General features: G+C 47.7%; 1 protein-coding gene across 2 annotated transcripts; it reads left to right on the forward strand.

Moving 5' to 3' along the window:
- The first annotated feature begins 2354 nt into the window (after positions 1–2354).
- Positions 2355–7132, forward strand: MCL1 (MCL1 apoptosis regulator, BCL2 family member). Of its 2 annotated transcripts, XM_081026921.1 has the most exons (3): positions 2355–3206; positions 3545–3792; positions 4302–7132. In XM_081026921.1, the coding sequence occupies exons 1-3, from the start codon at positions 2513–2515 to the stop codon at positions 4416–4418; spliced, it is 1059 nt and encodes a 352-aa protein (XP_080883047.1). In that variant the 5' UTR covers positions 2355–2512; the 3' UTR covers positions 4419–7132. The 2 variants fall into 2 exon arrangements, with proteins under 2 accessions (XP_080883047.1, XP_080883048.1); XM_081026922.1 differs by lacking the exon at positions 3545–3792 and having other exon boundaries at positions 2373–3206; positions 4302–4564.
- The last annotated feature ends 8373 nt before the right edge of the window (positions 7133–15505 follow it).

Below are 15505 nucleotides of genomic sequence, written 5' to 3' on the forward strand. Positions count from 1 at the left end.
ATATGACTCCACCCCACTTTTCTCGCCTTTATATATATTCCATATTTGTAAACAGGCAGAGTCATCCAGTCAACAATGGAGTATCTGCCATGGGTCAGGCTTGGCTAGGGTTGCAAAGGGAAACAAGTTGCAAAGCGTCCTCAGCCAGAGGACGGTCAGTGGAAGAGATGAATAAAACTGAAGAGGAGCCAGAGTGGAAGAAGGGAAACCAGGAGAGTGTGATGCCCTAAAAGGCACATAAAGAGTGTTTCTAGAAGGGAATGATCAACCACATCTAATACTGCTGAGAGGTATCAAGACAAATGAGGACTGCAAATTGACCCCTGGAACCTGGCCACATGCATCAATCACATGGTGACCTTGACAAGAATGGTTTCAGTAGAGTGGTGGGAACGAAAGCTTGATTGGCATGGGTTCAAGAGGGAAACAGAGGTAAGGATGTTGAAGGTTTTTGCTGTAAAGGGGAGCATCAAATAATTTCAGTTCTAAGGAAGACTTTTTAAAGATTTGAGAGAGAACATTAAGTTTGTATGCTGATGGGAATGGTTCAATAGAGAGAAATTGATGATGCAAGAAGTAAAGGGATAACTGCAAATACTTGAGTAGGCAAAGGAGATGGGATCCAATGCACAAATGAAGAGATTAACCTAAGATAGCAGGGAAGGTCATTCATTTAAGCCACTAGAAAGGCAGACAGAATGGGAATAAAGGGATAACTGCAAATACCTGAGTAGGCAAAGGAGATGGGAACCAATGCACAAATGAAGAGATTAACCTAAGATAGCAGGGAAGGTCACTCATTTAAGCCACTAGAAAGGCAGACAGAATGGGAATAAAGGGATAACTGCAAATACCTGAGTAGGCAAAGGAGATGGGATCCAACTGCACAAGTGAAGAGATTAACCTAAAATAGCAGGGAAGGTCATTCATTTAAACCAGACAGAATGGGCAGAGGAGGAGGAAATTAGATTTGGTGGTAAGAAATGATGTTTTTCTCTTCTGATTGCTCCATTTTCTCAATGAAATAAGTTAACAGTTAAGATTCAGGAAGAGAGAAGGGAATATTGGAGGTTTAAGGACAAAAGAGGTGTTGCAATAGTCATCTGGGATCTTAGGAGAGTGAATTGACTTAAGGAAATGCAAAAGGGTTGCTGAGCACTTGAGATTTCTGGCTATAAACTTAAAGTGAAACTTGCAATGCATTTGAAAAACAAAGTGCTTTTGCATTTGTTTTTTCCTCAATCCCTCCTCCCTTGACCATATTCTAGAACGCCCAGCAGGAAAGCTGCCTTTTCCATAAGGTGGTCTTGTAGCTCTCCTAGCCCCAAGTGAATTTTTCAATCCCAACTCCGGTATTGTTGCGTTTTATACAGGACATATCTTCCATCTCACATTATGGTTAGTTTCTGTGCCAGACTAGAAGTTCCTTAAGGAGAGAAAGCACTTCTTACAAACACAGGATGTTTCTCTCCGTCCTCTCTGCCACTTATTATAAATCCCCGTGGTTCTAGGTCCTGCCGAAACACATACTGTAATTGTGTGGCATGGGCCCCCTATTTCCTTATTAAACTCTGATATTTGGGGGAACAAGAACCTTGCTCACCTTTCCTGCTTATGTCCCTCAAATACCTCGCTCTCGAATTTTAGCTATTATTTGTATAGATCTTTTAACAAAAAGAGTTTGCTTCAATTACTGTTAACTCACACATAGGGCATGTAACAGGATCCTTGTTCTCAAGAGGTGTACCCCCAGAGTCAAATGTGCCTTATTATCAATACAAAAATAAATGGTGTCAAGTCTCAGAAGAGATGCTAATAGAGTTAAGGTTTATATGTAAATAGCAACAAAAAGTGCTGAGATGGGGGATGGGCAAAAGCTAGTAGGCAGACAGGAATAAAAATGAGGACGATTTCGTTTGGTCAATTTATATATTAACGGTTCTATAAAGCAGTTCATGGAGCTGCCCCATTTCCAGACATCATTGGAAGGAGTAGAGAGCGGCCCATATGCAAACTAAGTAACTACAGGCTGTCCGCCCTGCACGGCGGAACTTCTTCATCGCCTTTCCTCCACCCCCGAGTGATTCCATGCTTAAGATTCGGGTACAGAAAAAAACCCCGGCACAAAACCCGGGGCACGCCAGTCACGACTCAGGGCAGCCCCGAGGCGGTCAGCAGGCCCCGGTCAGCCCCGCGGAAGGGCGCCAGCCCCCACCCAGGCGCCGTTACGTAACCCGCCGCGAGGGGCTGCGCGAGCCGGAAGGCCCCGCCCCGCCCTAGGCCCCGCCCCTCGGATCGCCGGTTAGGTGCGGTGCGCAGCTCTCCGCCGCTTCCGCCCCTTTCCCCTTTTAAGGGAGAGGCATTGGTGGTTTTTTTTTTGAGTTGACGCCACCGCGCACGGTCTACCACCGTGAAGCAGCGCCTCTCTCACTCCAGACTTCCGCTGCCTCCAAGTGAGGGATCGCTGCGTCCCCCATTTTTCCCTGCTAGGCGACTGCGAAAGCTGCTGGAGATGTTCGGCTTCAAAAGAAACGCGGTCATCGGACTCAACCTTTACTGTGGGGGGTCCGGGCTGGGGGCCGGCAGCAGCGGCAGCGCCTCCCCTTCGGGAGAGCGGCTTCTGGCCGCCGGGAAGGAGGCCACCGCCCGGCGAGAGGCAGGGGGAGGGGAAGCCGGTGCGGTGATTGGCGGAAGCGCCGGCGCGAGCCCCCCGGCCACTCTCGCGCCGGACGCCCGGAGGGTCGCGCGGCCCTCGCCCATTGGCGCCGAGGGCCCCGACGTCACCGCGACCCCCGCGAGGCGGCTGTTCTTCGCGCCCGCCTTCCGCGCGTCGCTGCCTAAAGAGATGGAAGCCCCGGCGGCCGACGCCATCATGTCGCCCGAAGAGGAGCTGGACGGGTACGAGCCGGAGCCTCTCGGGAAGCGGCCGGCTGTGCTGCCCTTGCTGGAGCTGGTCGGGGAGGCCAGTAATGGACCCGGTACGAGCGGCTCACTGCCCTCGACGCCGCCCCCAGCGGAGGAGGAGGAGGAGGACGAGTTGTACCGGCAGTCGCTGGAGATTATCTCTCGGTACCTTCGGGAGCAGGCGACCGGCGCCAAGGACGCGAAGCCGATGGGCAGGTCTGCGTCCGCCAGCCGCAAGGCGTTAGACACCCTTCGGCGGGTTGGGGACGGTGTGCAGCGCAACCACGAGACGGCCTTCCAAGGTAAGGGGGGGTGTGCACGGGGGCCGCACTGCCTTTTGTCCACCGCTTCCCGGACTCGCGGGGGGTGGAAACCGAAACGAGTTAGTCTTGAAATGACTCTCATCCTCTTTCTGAAACCAGAATATTCTGGCCATGACTCATTGTTTCCGCCCACTCGATTCTTTTGGAACTAGCAGCTCTGTTCAAAGCCCGGAAAGGGTGGGATGTCAATGTTCAAGTGGGGTCGGTCGGAGTTACAGAGCGCGCACGTAGCGATTTCCCCCGCCGTGGGTGGGCAGGCGAGTCGAGCGCTGGTGTAGACAAAGGGGGTGAGAACCGCGTGCTTTTCTTCCTCTCAGGCATGCTTCGGAAACTGGACATCAAAAACGAAGACGACGTCAAATCTTTGTCTCGAGTGATGGCTCACGTTTTTAGTGACGGAGTAACAAACTGGGGCAGGATTGTGACTCTTATTTCTTTTGGTGCCTTTGTGGCCAAACACTTGAAGAGTATAAACCAAGAAAGCTGCATCGAACCATTAGCAGAAAGCATCACAGATGTTCTCGTAAGGACAAAACGAGACTGGCTAGTCAAACAAAGAGGCTGGGTAAGTTTGTTTTAAGGTTCAAGAGGGGCCCTGGAATGGAAACGGAGTGGAGGATTTTTGTGGCGAAAGTGGGGGCTAGCTAAAGGTTTTTGTGATGCAAGCTCAGTTTTCAGGCTCTTGGTTGCTTGATGTTAAGTAGTGAATCCATGGAGATAGTGGTAGGACTGTCGTTGCATCGAAACTCCTGGCTTCCTGTCGGTTATGGTGCTGGTTGTTGAGTCTTTTGGTTTTGGTATTTTATTGTATATCAGCTGGATACCCTTCCCACCAGTGGATTCAAATAATGATGACATAAGAATCACCTGGAAATAATAGTAAAGTACATTCCTGAGCTCCACCCTCCCATTTTAAGTGACTGTCTTGCAGCCCAAGACAAGGGTAAATGATTGGTTCCTCCTTGTGTTGGGTGGGAGGGCTAGCTTAAGATGTTTTAATTATCTTTTCTCTGTAAAGTGTAAGTCAGTGGAAATCCCATACTTGAAAATGTGCTTTTCTTTTTTGTTTTCTAGGATGGGTTTGTGGAGTTCTTTCACGTAGAGGACCTAGAAGGCGGCATCAGAAATGTGCTGCTGGCTTTTGCAGGTGTTGCTGGAGTCGGAGCTGGTCTGGCTTATCTAATAAGATAGCCTTTTAAGTGAAATAATTGACTGTTACCAACTCCAGGCACCAAATCCACATACATCTGCGGTGACGTGTGTTTATGACGTTGGACTTGAAGCTGTCCAGGCTGTAACCTCCATGCAACATAGAACAGCAAGTGGCATGAGGATTATAGCTCACGAATAAATACATGGGGAAAGTAGTCCCCCTTGAAGAGTCACTGTCTGAAAGAAGCAGAGTTCAGTTTCAGCAAACTTTGTTTGGGAGGCCATGGAGGAGGACTTTTAGATTAGTGAAGGCGGTAGGGTGGAAAGACTTGACGTCCTTTATCTAGAACAGGAGAGCGGCCAGTAGCCAGGCTAGTCATAGAGTTCATTAAATATGCCTACTGAGTTCATTAACCTCCCTATAGTGTTAAAGGAAGCACTAACAATGCCAGTGACTTGCAAAGTGGATTTAAGCTACAATAGAACTCTGACTAAAAGCCTCAGTACTGTACAACAGTGTAAAGGGAAGCTTTTTCCTCCTTACAGTTAGCTTTCCCAGATATGCTTCTGAAGAATAGGAAGCCCAAGTGCTCAGGACTTTTGTACCTGGTCAACTTGGGCTTGGTTTGAATGAATCAAAGGTGGTTCGCCTCGTAATGGCCAAAAATACTTGATGTAAGGCTAGTTACAAAGGTGGTAAATACCCTCAATTTTTAAGATAGAAACAATTTGTAAATGTATTTGTCTGTAAAAATTGTATATATTTTTACAGAAAGTCTATTTCTTTGAAATGTAAAGAAAAGATGCTCAAATTTCATTATTTTTTTTTCATACCCTTTTGAAATTTACAACTGTTGTAGTTAGGAACCTGTTTCTTACAGCCTTTCTATTCTAAACTTTGTCCTCATCAGTTCTAGATTGTATACAGCCAGTCGATGTGTGCAGCCCTGGTTGTAGTTAAACAATTCTGATTCATAACTATGCAGTTTTTAAATTTTCCTATCTGATTTTGGTAAGTATTCCTTAGGTAGGGTTTTTTTTGGGGGGGGTACAGAAATTGAGGAATGGCAATTAATCCTTTCACTTTGTTACCTGTAGGTTTTCAATAATTGAAGCAAGGGGTTTTGGGGGGGGCAGGCCAATGATGTACAAATAATGGGCTTTGGGCAAGTACTCCTTTGCGTTCCTTCCTTAAAAGACTCAGCTGTTCCAGATGGGACTTACTAGCAGATATGTGTATAAAAAGATCACATCAGTTGAATGAGAGACATCTGATCCATTGTTTGCTTAATAAGTTGTAAAATAATGGCTTGAGAAAGAAAGCAGGCTGTAGTCTTACCGATGGTGCTATTTTAGGCTGGCTTGTTATACACAGGTCTAAGCCTAGTGTATGAAAAATACTTTTCATTTCTGTTCATGATCCCCAAACTCTGATTCCTAGACTTTGTTTCAGATTTTTGCGTTGCCATCTCTTCAAATATCAGACTAGATAGTCTATTGAACTTAGCATTTGTTTCCTCTCCTTCCTTGAGATACTTGCTGCTTGTTCACCTCCCCCTACAGATAATTAGATCAGTTCCTACATCTTTACCCTGCCATCCCTGAACTCGAGCCCATTTAGTTTTTGGCACTAGGAACCTAAGTAACCCCCCTTCATCCTTCATGAATTTTATCCTTGGGAGGTGGCATTACCATGGGTTCTGTGACAGTAACCAGTCATGAGGTAGGACGAGTCCCTTTTCCTCGGACTGGTACCTTTTTGGTTGTTGCTTTATCTGACCTTTGGAGAGGAAAGTCTCAAAAGTCCCCTTAGGAATTTTCAGAGGAGGGGACAGCATCTTAAGTGACGTTCTCTAGGTTCCTTTGAATTTGCGTATTGATCGCTTACGAATGATAGAACTAGGTGGGCTCTGTTACACCGCAGAGTGCTATTTAAAAAGCTGGTTAAACTACAGAAAGCTTCAGTGTTAAAACGAGGGTCATTTCAAAGCTTCAGCCTCAAAATGTAACCTTTATTTAGTCTGTGGACTCCAGATAAAAATAGACATGAATAAAATGACTAAGAATGTATGAGGGAAGAATGCCCTGCCTGCCCATTTCCGAGCCATAAGGTCATTTAGCTAGAGCTATTTTTACCTATGTATTTATCGTTCTTGGTCAGAAACCACTTATTTATGGCACATCTATCTCTTAAGGACCTAAAAGCACTTTATGTAGTTTTTAATTAATCTTAATATCTGGTTAAGGTGACTAAAAAAGGCCTGTCTCCCCAAATCCAGTTGTGGAAATCAGCGCAGAGATATACATGGGTGGGGTTTAGGGGCCCAGTTCCCTATTTACTAGGTGTGACTGCTGAAATGGTGAGGATCTAGGTTGGTATTTGGGGTCAGTGGCTGCGAGGGCTTAGGGAAGGGTGGGCGGTTTTGTAGGGAGAGGAGGCAAGTGTTCTGGGTGCTGGCTAGCTGCCAAGTTCCGGCCCATTCTCCCAGAGCAAAGGGAGGGAGGGGCTTCGTGGAAAGACGGCTCTCAGCAACGTCTCTCTTCAGCTTCTCTCAGGGAAAAACCTGCAGTCCTAGTGTCCACGTACATTGTATGGAGGCGAACACCTTGGTTGTGGTTCAACAGCTAATACTGTTGACAGCTGTGCCAGGAAGGGTTAGGACCAACTGCAAATTAAGGAGGGCTGTAAAACGTGTTTTCCTAACTTTCTATTTTTCCTGAAAAGAAAATAATAAATCTTTTTTTCCAAATGCAAGGTGTGGTACGGGTGTTTTCTAATCGTTGCCTATCTTCCTTCCCCTCTCAGGCAAGCCTTTTAGGGAATTCAGTCAGCTGAGCAAATAAGGTGAATTAATTACTAGCAAAAGCAGCCCCATGAAACTGATTTGCCTGAGAGCAGCTGACAGTTCCCTTCGGAATAATTCCTTTCATTCACATGAGAGCCGGGTGGGTTTTGAATTGTATTACTGCTGTGCTTCGGACTAGTTCCTGTATATTCTGTCTCCCCATCTCACTCAGCTCTTTGAGATAGAGCCAGAAGAATGAGGTCCCAAAGTTGAATGTTGATGAGGATTTTGGTACCGTTTCAGTACTTTTCCCCTTTCCTCTGCCAAAAAGGAGGTGAGCACAAGCAAGCCAATTTCAGAAACCCTATGCTGTATTTTCTGCTACTTGGAAAGGAGGAGAGTCACCATGGAAATGTGCAAATAAGAGGTTTGCATATTGCTTTTAAGCCCTGAGCACCAAATGCTACTCATGCAAACGGTTTCCCCAAAACTACCAGAAGACAACTTTGTATTCCAGAGAATGCCAGTAAGACAAGTGCACTTCCAAGCAGAGGTGCAGGACACAGGACCAAAATCCTGGCCCAAGTTCAGTTCTGAGCAGTCCTGTTGCTCCTGTTGATACATTGGGACGTGAAGCCATTTCTGTCAATATCCTTAGTGGAAGACCTCCAAATCTTGGGTAAGCAGGTAGCATGAGTCACTGGGGGAGTCAATCAACACTTCCTTCATTTGACACAAGCAGACTTTTTCTTTCAGTTCCTGTTTTGCAGCTTTAGAGCCAGCTCTTGCCTCACACGGTTTCAGAAAATTTTATTTAAAGCATTTGTGACAGCTGGAGGATTTTATAAAAATTGAAGTGAAATAACTTGTACAACTGGTTTGTAGCGTGGCTCCAGCCGGATTCCCAAGAGTACCGGCCATTAATTCCTGGGGTTCGAGATGATAGCTGAGTCCAGTAATTTGTCCTCGTTCATTCTGCCTCCACTCCTTCACTGACCACAGAACTCTGTATCCTTGAACCTCCCCACACTGTTCAAAGGCTTCTCTTTCAAGATTTGAAAACTTTGTTCCTCTTCTTTTGTTTTAAGGTTATTACAGTGTCATGCTAGTTATGTGACGCATGGGGAGAGATGGGGGTTGGGACTTGCCTCCAGGCAGCCGGAACAGACCTCTGAGAATTCACTGTTCTTTACTAATGATGTTTGACGTTATACAAAAAGGAATACATGTGACAGGCTTTTGTTCCCACACTGCACCTGGTTTCTCTTCCAGTTCCTAATGGTTCTTGTTGGGAAGTGTGTTACTCTGGAGTTTTACCCCTTCCAAGGATCCATTTCCATAGCTTGTTTCTGTGCAGGGTTTCTTCTCACTCACCTTGCTCTCATCTGCTCAGGGATTACTTTAGTTGGTTAAGAATTCTCCAACACTGCAATGTGCTGGGACACTGAGTGAGCTCTAGGCAGCCGATGCTTGTTGAGTCTTTGTTACGTGGCAGTGGCCAGTCTTATAATAAAAGACGCATTAGAGCTGATCGTCTGGTGAGGTCTTATTTCCGGGGAAACGGTATGTACCATGCACTGCTGGATGCTGGAATTGGAGAAGAATTCTTCCCCTCAAGAAACTCGGTCAAAAAAGACTAGGGAACAGCCGAAAGAAACATGACAGCTAAGTGCAGGGTGCTCTTTGCTTGCGTCCTGGATGATAAAAAGCTATAGAGGGCATGGAGTCAATTGGGGAAATTTTATCGTTAGCATTGGATCAGTGTTCAATTTCTGGAGAAGGTTGATTTTATGGTCACATGAGAGAATGTTCTTGGGAGATACATCCTAACGGGTTTGTGCATAGTGAACTCTTAGAATCAGAACTCCATTGTGGCAAAACGTTAAAGCTCACCAGTCCGGGAAGGACAACGGCGGACGAAGGTAATAGGATATGGTGCACAGAGCCACAACTTCTGGAAGCAGAAGGTGGTCCAGAAGGCTTTGAAAAAACCATCTGTGACTGGATCTTAAAAGAATGAGTATAAACTGACACGCACAAAAGAAGGGAGATGGAAAAAAATTTCTGGGGGAGGGAGGGTTTGCAGATCACTTTTGTCTTACCATTTCGTCTTTCCTTCCTGCCTTCGTCCCCTTCACGGGGGCATGGCCAGTGCACAGAGCATCTCTTCAGTTTCTTCCACTGGGGGTCTTACATAAAAATACTGGAAAACACTGGTAGGAAAAAAGAATCTCTGGTCTTAGAGGTTTGACTGGTGTAGATGACGCAGCTGGGTGCTCTGCGTTTATTTGAGAAAGAAGACAGACTTCATTGATTGTTTCCTCTATCGTGTTAAAATGGTGACCCTGAACACAATCTCAGCATGACAGCCACCACTGGATCTGGAGAGCAGGAGTTGGCCCTGGCAGACCAGTTTTGAGTCAAGTTGTCTTAAGATCACCCCTTCGAATAGGTTGGTCACTCACACGTGATCTCACCCATCACCCGCCGTGATGATCATCTGACCGCACCCCGGTTCTCATTACCAGGGGAAGGAAACGAGGGTTTGAGAATAGGACTGACAGCAGCACCCCCAAACACACAGTTATTTAACTGGACACCCAAATACTGAAGGGCGGCTTTTCTCTCCCTTATCCTGTTCCCGTGGGAGACTCTCTCACAGCTATTCCCATCCTGGTTCAAAAAACCAGTCTGCTCTGACTGCCCAGACTTCCCCACGGGCTGCATTCTTGCCGCCCGTGAGGTCATTGTTTTGGCTTGGCTGCCTGTATAAACCCACAGCCAGTGCCAGAGGTCTCAGCTCCGGCCCCTAACTAGCTGGGGCTGCATTCCATTCAGAATTTCACCACCCCCACTCGGTTTTCTTCCCGCCCTCGTGTGGTCACATGTATGTTTATTCAAGCTAGCCTGGGACAAGGTGTGCTGGGAAAGGGAGCCAAGGACACAGACAAGGAAAAGAATGTTTAACCGTTGGGTTTCATCCTGGATTCGATGAGTTTTCCGTTTTATTGTGATTAAGAAACCTTTCAATTCTGTGCCCCTAAAAAAAAGGTAATTTTCTTGTCTAGCAGAGGAGCTGGTTTCGAAAACATGGCTACACATTTCATAGTCTCCCCTACCAGGCTAGTATGACTGAGGTGTTCAGATTTGGGGTGGGTGGCAGGGGAGATGGGGCTTTTCCCTAAGAAACATCGCTTTTATAATGCATTTTATTCCTAAATTTCTGTGCTCAGATCTCTCTTGCATTCCATCCTTAGCTCACACCTCTATTCCTGAGGTTGCCTGGAGCTGTTCCTACCCACCTCTGAACCTCCAACCTCCGTGGTGTGGGGGGGATAGGGAGACAGCTGGGCTCCTGCAAGGAGCAGCTGTTAGGTTTCACTGCTTGTTACTGAAATTTCCTGGGAGGATAGCTTGTTTATTTCCTTAGACCCTGAAAGTCCAGATCTAAGGCAAGGTGGGGCCCACATCCACTGATGGAAAGCACATTTCTCTTTAAGTTTTGGATTAATACTGTATGCTTAAGCATCTCCTTTCCACTAACCCTCTCCTTTTCCTCATTTGAAAAAACAAAACTGTAGATTGAGACTGTGGGAGGTGACATTTCTCATTTCTCAGAAATCCCTCAGAAGGCCAATAGAGAAACAGAGGGGAAGAACTTAGTGTTGAAATGAGGTTTTGTCTCGGTTTGTGTTTTGAAATGAGGTGTCTGTTTTCAGCTTCAAGGAACCACACTACAGAGGAGCCTGGGGAGGTGGGGAGGAGAGGCAGATTACCTGCTTCCTTGCCCCTTCCCCCCACCTCCAAGTTTGGGTCAGGTCTGAACCAGGATGGACACCTGCATCTTTCTTTCCCTATCCTGAGCCATGAAGGTGACATCAGTGCACGTGAATGAAAGAAAAACTGATGTGGAATAAGGATTCAGAAGCAATCCCTGATTTAGATTCTTTTTAAAAGAAATGCAGCTGTACTGCTTTTAAGTACAGAACATATTAACATAACACACAACTCTGACAAAGTTTGTCCTAGGGAAAAAAAAAACTATGACTCAATTAGTAATACATAAGCGTATGTTTGCCACGACAGTGTACCTTAAACAAAGAACAAGTATATTTGTTTTCGTGACATACTTGGACCCAAATACTGAATACACGTGAAAGTATTTTTAATTCCTTGCAACTTTGGGGTGAAAAATAAAATTGAAGACAGGATTTTCCTAAAATGCTCAAAAGTCATGAATTGCATTTAAAAACAACACTGGGGGGAGGGGGTCCACAGTGTGAGGGATATAAATGATAAACGTCTAAGTATTACTTTGTTTTGTGCACCTGAAACTCATAATATATATATAAAAACAACAACACTGAACACCATTCAAGTTCTGGGTCACTTTAACAGTGTTTTGATAGAGGGTAGCCTATGGGAGTGAAACTGAATAACAGAACAAAGAAATCAACAAACTCAGGAAGAGTTTTTTCACCTCCCCCCTATCTGTCTAAAGAGATACAGATAGATAACTAGCCTCAGGAAGCATAAGTGTGGCAGACTGGGGGAATCCAAGCAAATACCTGTTTGCTAGATTCCTCTTTGGTCCCATTCTGTCTGGGTGGCCTGCAAGTATTTGTTTACCAAATAGTTGCTCTTTCTCATCCACCTGTGAGTTGCCCAGGTGGGAGCTCAAGAAATCATTTTCCTCCCACCTTTCTAAATTCTTCTGGTGAGCTACTAATCCAGTTAACAGAGACAGCAGATTAACAGGAGAAAACGTCCAAAATTTATTACCGGATGGACTTTTAGGCAGTTAGGGGGAAAAGTCAAGTTTTGGGGGAGTCTTTCGTTTCTTAAAAACCAGCTTAAAATCAATATCCCAAAAGGCATATTTTGGGGTGACAAAACTTTGGTCTCCGTCACCCACCACCCCCTCCTTAGTCCAAAATGACAGATAGACCTCATTTTGCCTCACTTTGAATTTTTGCCTTCTTTGGAATTTTTGTGCTTACGTGAATTCCCCATGCGCAGCACGTATTAAAATTTTATTTTTTTCCTGTTAATCTGTTGTATGCTATTTGAGTTACTCACCCGGTGGCCCTTTGAAGAAAAAGATTGCTCACTCCTGTACTAGAGCTAAAAAGGAGCTTCACTATGTGATGGAAGCCGCAGGCAACCAAGAATCAGTAGTGGGAGGTGAGGAGGGGTGGGGGGGAAGAGATGAAAGAAAGAAAGGGTACTCTGTCTCCCCCATCCTGCCTTTTAGCCTAGGGATCCCAGGGACACAGTCTGTTCCTTTTTATGAGTAACCCCACACTCTTTCCCCCACTTTCTTTTCCTCCTCACTCAAAGTTCTATAGAGCTCTCATCAAGAGAGCCAGGCAGGGCTCAGAAGAATAAACACACACATTCTAACCCTGACCAGGGACCTTCCTAATATGGAACCCATCCTCCTAAGTACCAAGATTGTTTCCCAGGCCAAACTGCACCGTCCTTTGGTGCTCGCTAAGAAAATGCTCTGGTCTGTCTGGTTCCTGGCTTTCCCTGCCCTTCCCCTCCAGCTGAGTGGTCTGACTGCCATGGCTCACGTACACCTTGTTTGGACTAGTCTTACACATCCCTCCCTCAAATCCTTTCTACCTTCAGACCTCAGCTCTGAAACCCTCCTTTTGAGCCTCCTGGTCTCCTGGGCCAAGGGGCCCAAAGTCAGATTCATGATTTGTGCTATCTAGTTTGAGGTTAACACAAATATCACTCTTGTTGACAAACTTAAACTTAGGTACTTTCCTGAGGCTTTCTACTTCCTGTACAAGGTGCCTCCCACCCTTTAAAGGTGACACCTGCCTGACAAATAAGCCCCCTGGGCTCTAACTTCCCCACCCAGCTGACTGGGTCATATGAGTAGAAGAAAGGGTGGAACCCTCACCCCCACCACACACACAGCCCCACACTACAATCTCTAGTCTTGCATGATTCTCCATGGTTGAGAGGAGAGGTCTCCCTGATTCAGTTCACTTCCGTGGGGAGGCTGTTCAGTTAAAATGAAGTATCTGTCTGTAAAACTGGGGAGAAGGGAAAAGTAAGAAATGAAAGAGGATGTGGTGCTGGCATTTGGTTCTCTACGCTGTGCCCTCCCATGGCTCTCCCTCCAGGTCTGCCTAGGTCCTCCAACCATAGTTCTCCTCCAAGGAGCTTCTGACAGTGCTTTAGGTTGAGACACAGCAACTTGAGTTCTGGTGCTGTGCTCCACTCCTAGTCACCAGAAAGGCTGAATCTGGACAATGGAGGCGACAGTGACAGTCTCGGACCCAGCCCTGCAGCTGTGAGCACCTGCTCACAGGGAGGCCCAAGGGGGTGGGGTCTAGGAGCTAAATTTAGTCCGAAGGCTGCAGCTTAATTGGTTGGGTAATTATCCGGGGGAAGCTGGGAGGGGGAGGGGGAGGAATTCCGACCCAGCTGAACTGAGACCTCACAAGTTCACAAATACACTGACCCCCGTGCAAGCACCCGGAAATGAAGCGGAGCCCTCAGCAATTTGCTGACCTGCATGCTTCATCTCTCCTGCTGATCGAGATGGTTCCTCTCACCACCCCACCCCCACCTCAGTTCTCAGGGGTGCACTTCCTCAGTCCTTCCTGAGGCCTCCCAGCGCACCAGACCTCAGGACCCCTCCACCACACCTCCCTGACCTTGATTTGCAGATTCCTGTCTCCCAAGTCCCTCCAGAGGGCTTCAGAGGTCAACAGAGAGCTGTCTGGCCGTACTACTCCCCTCTAAGGGGCCAGGAAAAGGGGTTGCTTGCGGTCAAGTTCCTTTTCTTGAAAATTTCCACACTGACCTCAGAGGAAAGAATCCTGCACTAGTCCTAACTTTAAAATGAGAGGGGGAAGGGGGCAACCCCCAGGTGAAAGCCGGCGTCCTTCCCGAGAAGTCAGGGCCTGGAGCTCAGTGGCTATCAGAAGGAGAAAGACGGTGCTGACGCTGGGGGAGCCCTAAGGGGGGCTGTGGCGGCATTTCCCACCTGTGATTGGTCCTCAGGCTCAGGCTGAACTCTAAACCTGCCCAGCAACAGCCTTGAGAGGGAGGGGAAACTTTGGGGGAAGTCAGCTGAGCTGGGCACCGCCCAGCCCAGCCCACAGGCTTCCAGGAATCGCTGGGAGGGCCCCAGCTGTTTACCAACACCTCTCCCTCGCCTTCAGCCATCAGTATATGTTGGGCTGTCTCAGGTCTCACTTCCCTGGTCCCCCACATCTTTGACGCCTTTACATGTTCACCAGAAGAACGCCTCTCTTTTTTTCCCCCTTTTCTCCCCCCTCCCCAGTTCAAGCCGCTGTTGTTCACAATCTGTTCACAATCTTAACTGTAGAGGGCGCAACTCATGTGGGAACCCGAGACCTAGGGCGTTCCAACCACCTGAGCCACCCGGCAGGTCAGGGTTTGATTAGGATGGGTCATCCTCCCTCCTCCTTCCCCATTGTTTTCAGTCTAATTGTATAGAACACAGCTCTCGCTGGCTGAGACGGCCACTCATGCCGGCCACTCATGCCAGCCACTCTGGCCACCGGCCGCTCATAGGCAGCACACAGCCGCTCTCGCTGGCTGCCGGCCAATGCCGGCTGCCGGCCACTCAACACTGGCCACTGGCTACTCATGGCAGCACACAGTAGCCCAGCTCCAGGGAGAGCTGTTGTTCACAGTCTTAGCTTGTGGGAACTGAACCCGCAGCCTTCAGCTTTAGGAGCACGGCGCTCCAACCACCTGAGCCACCGGGCCGGCCCAAAGAGCAGGTCTGATTAGGATGGGTCATCCCGCCTCTCCCCTGCCTTCCCCGTTGTTTCTCCGTCTAGTTGTGTAGGACACAGCTCTCGCCAGCTGCAACGAGTGCTCATGCTGGCCACTCACACTGGCCACTCGCCACCCATGGCAGCACTCAGCAGCCCAGCTCTAGGGAGAGCTGTCGTTCAGACTTAGCTGTAGAGGGTGAAGCTCACCTGGCCCAAGTGGGAATGGAACCAGAGACCTTCACCTTTAGGAGCATGGCACTCCAATCACCTGAGCCACCGGGCCAGCCTAACATGTCTCTATAGTGTTCCAGTTTAGGCTGAACAGGGGCACCCAGGCCGATGGGGTTCCCTTGTACCTGTTCCTAACTGCCTCCTTGCTCTGGGCTACAAGTCAGTTTCATTTTCCATTCTCTCTATTCTGTTTTGCCTCCTTCTCACCCACTCTCAAGGTGTAGTTCAAGGTCGTCTTTCTCGGCCCCTTCCTGCCCAGGGACAGCCTAACTCCCAGGGCCACAGTGTGACCGGAAGGAGCTGCCAGAGTAGGCCAGTCCTCGTCCTTCCCAGGGAC

Source organism: Rhinolophus hipposideros (genome assembly GCF_964194185.1).
Source record: "Rhinolophus hipposideros genome assembly, chromosome: 19".
NCBI classification, from domain to species: Eukaryota; Metazoa; Chordata; class Mammalia; order Chiroptera; family Rhinolophidae; genus Rhinolophus; species Rhinolophus hipposideros.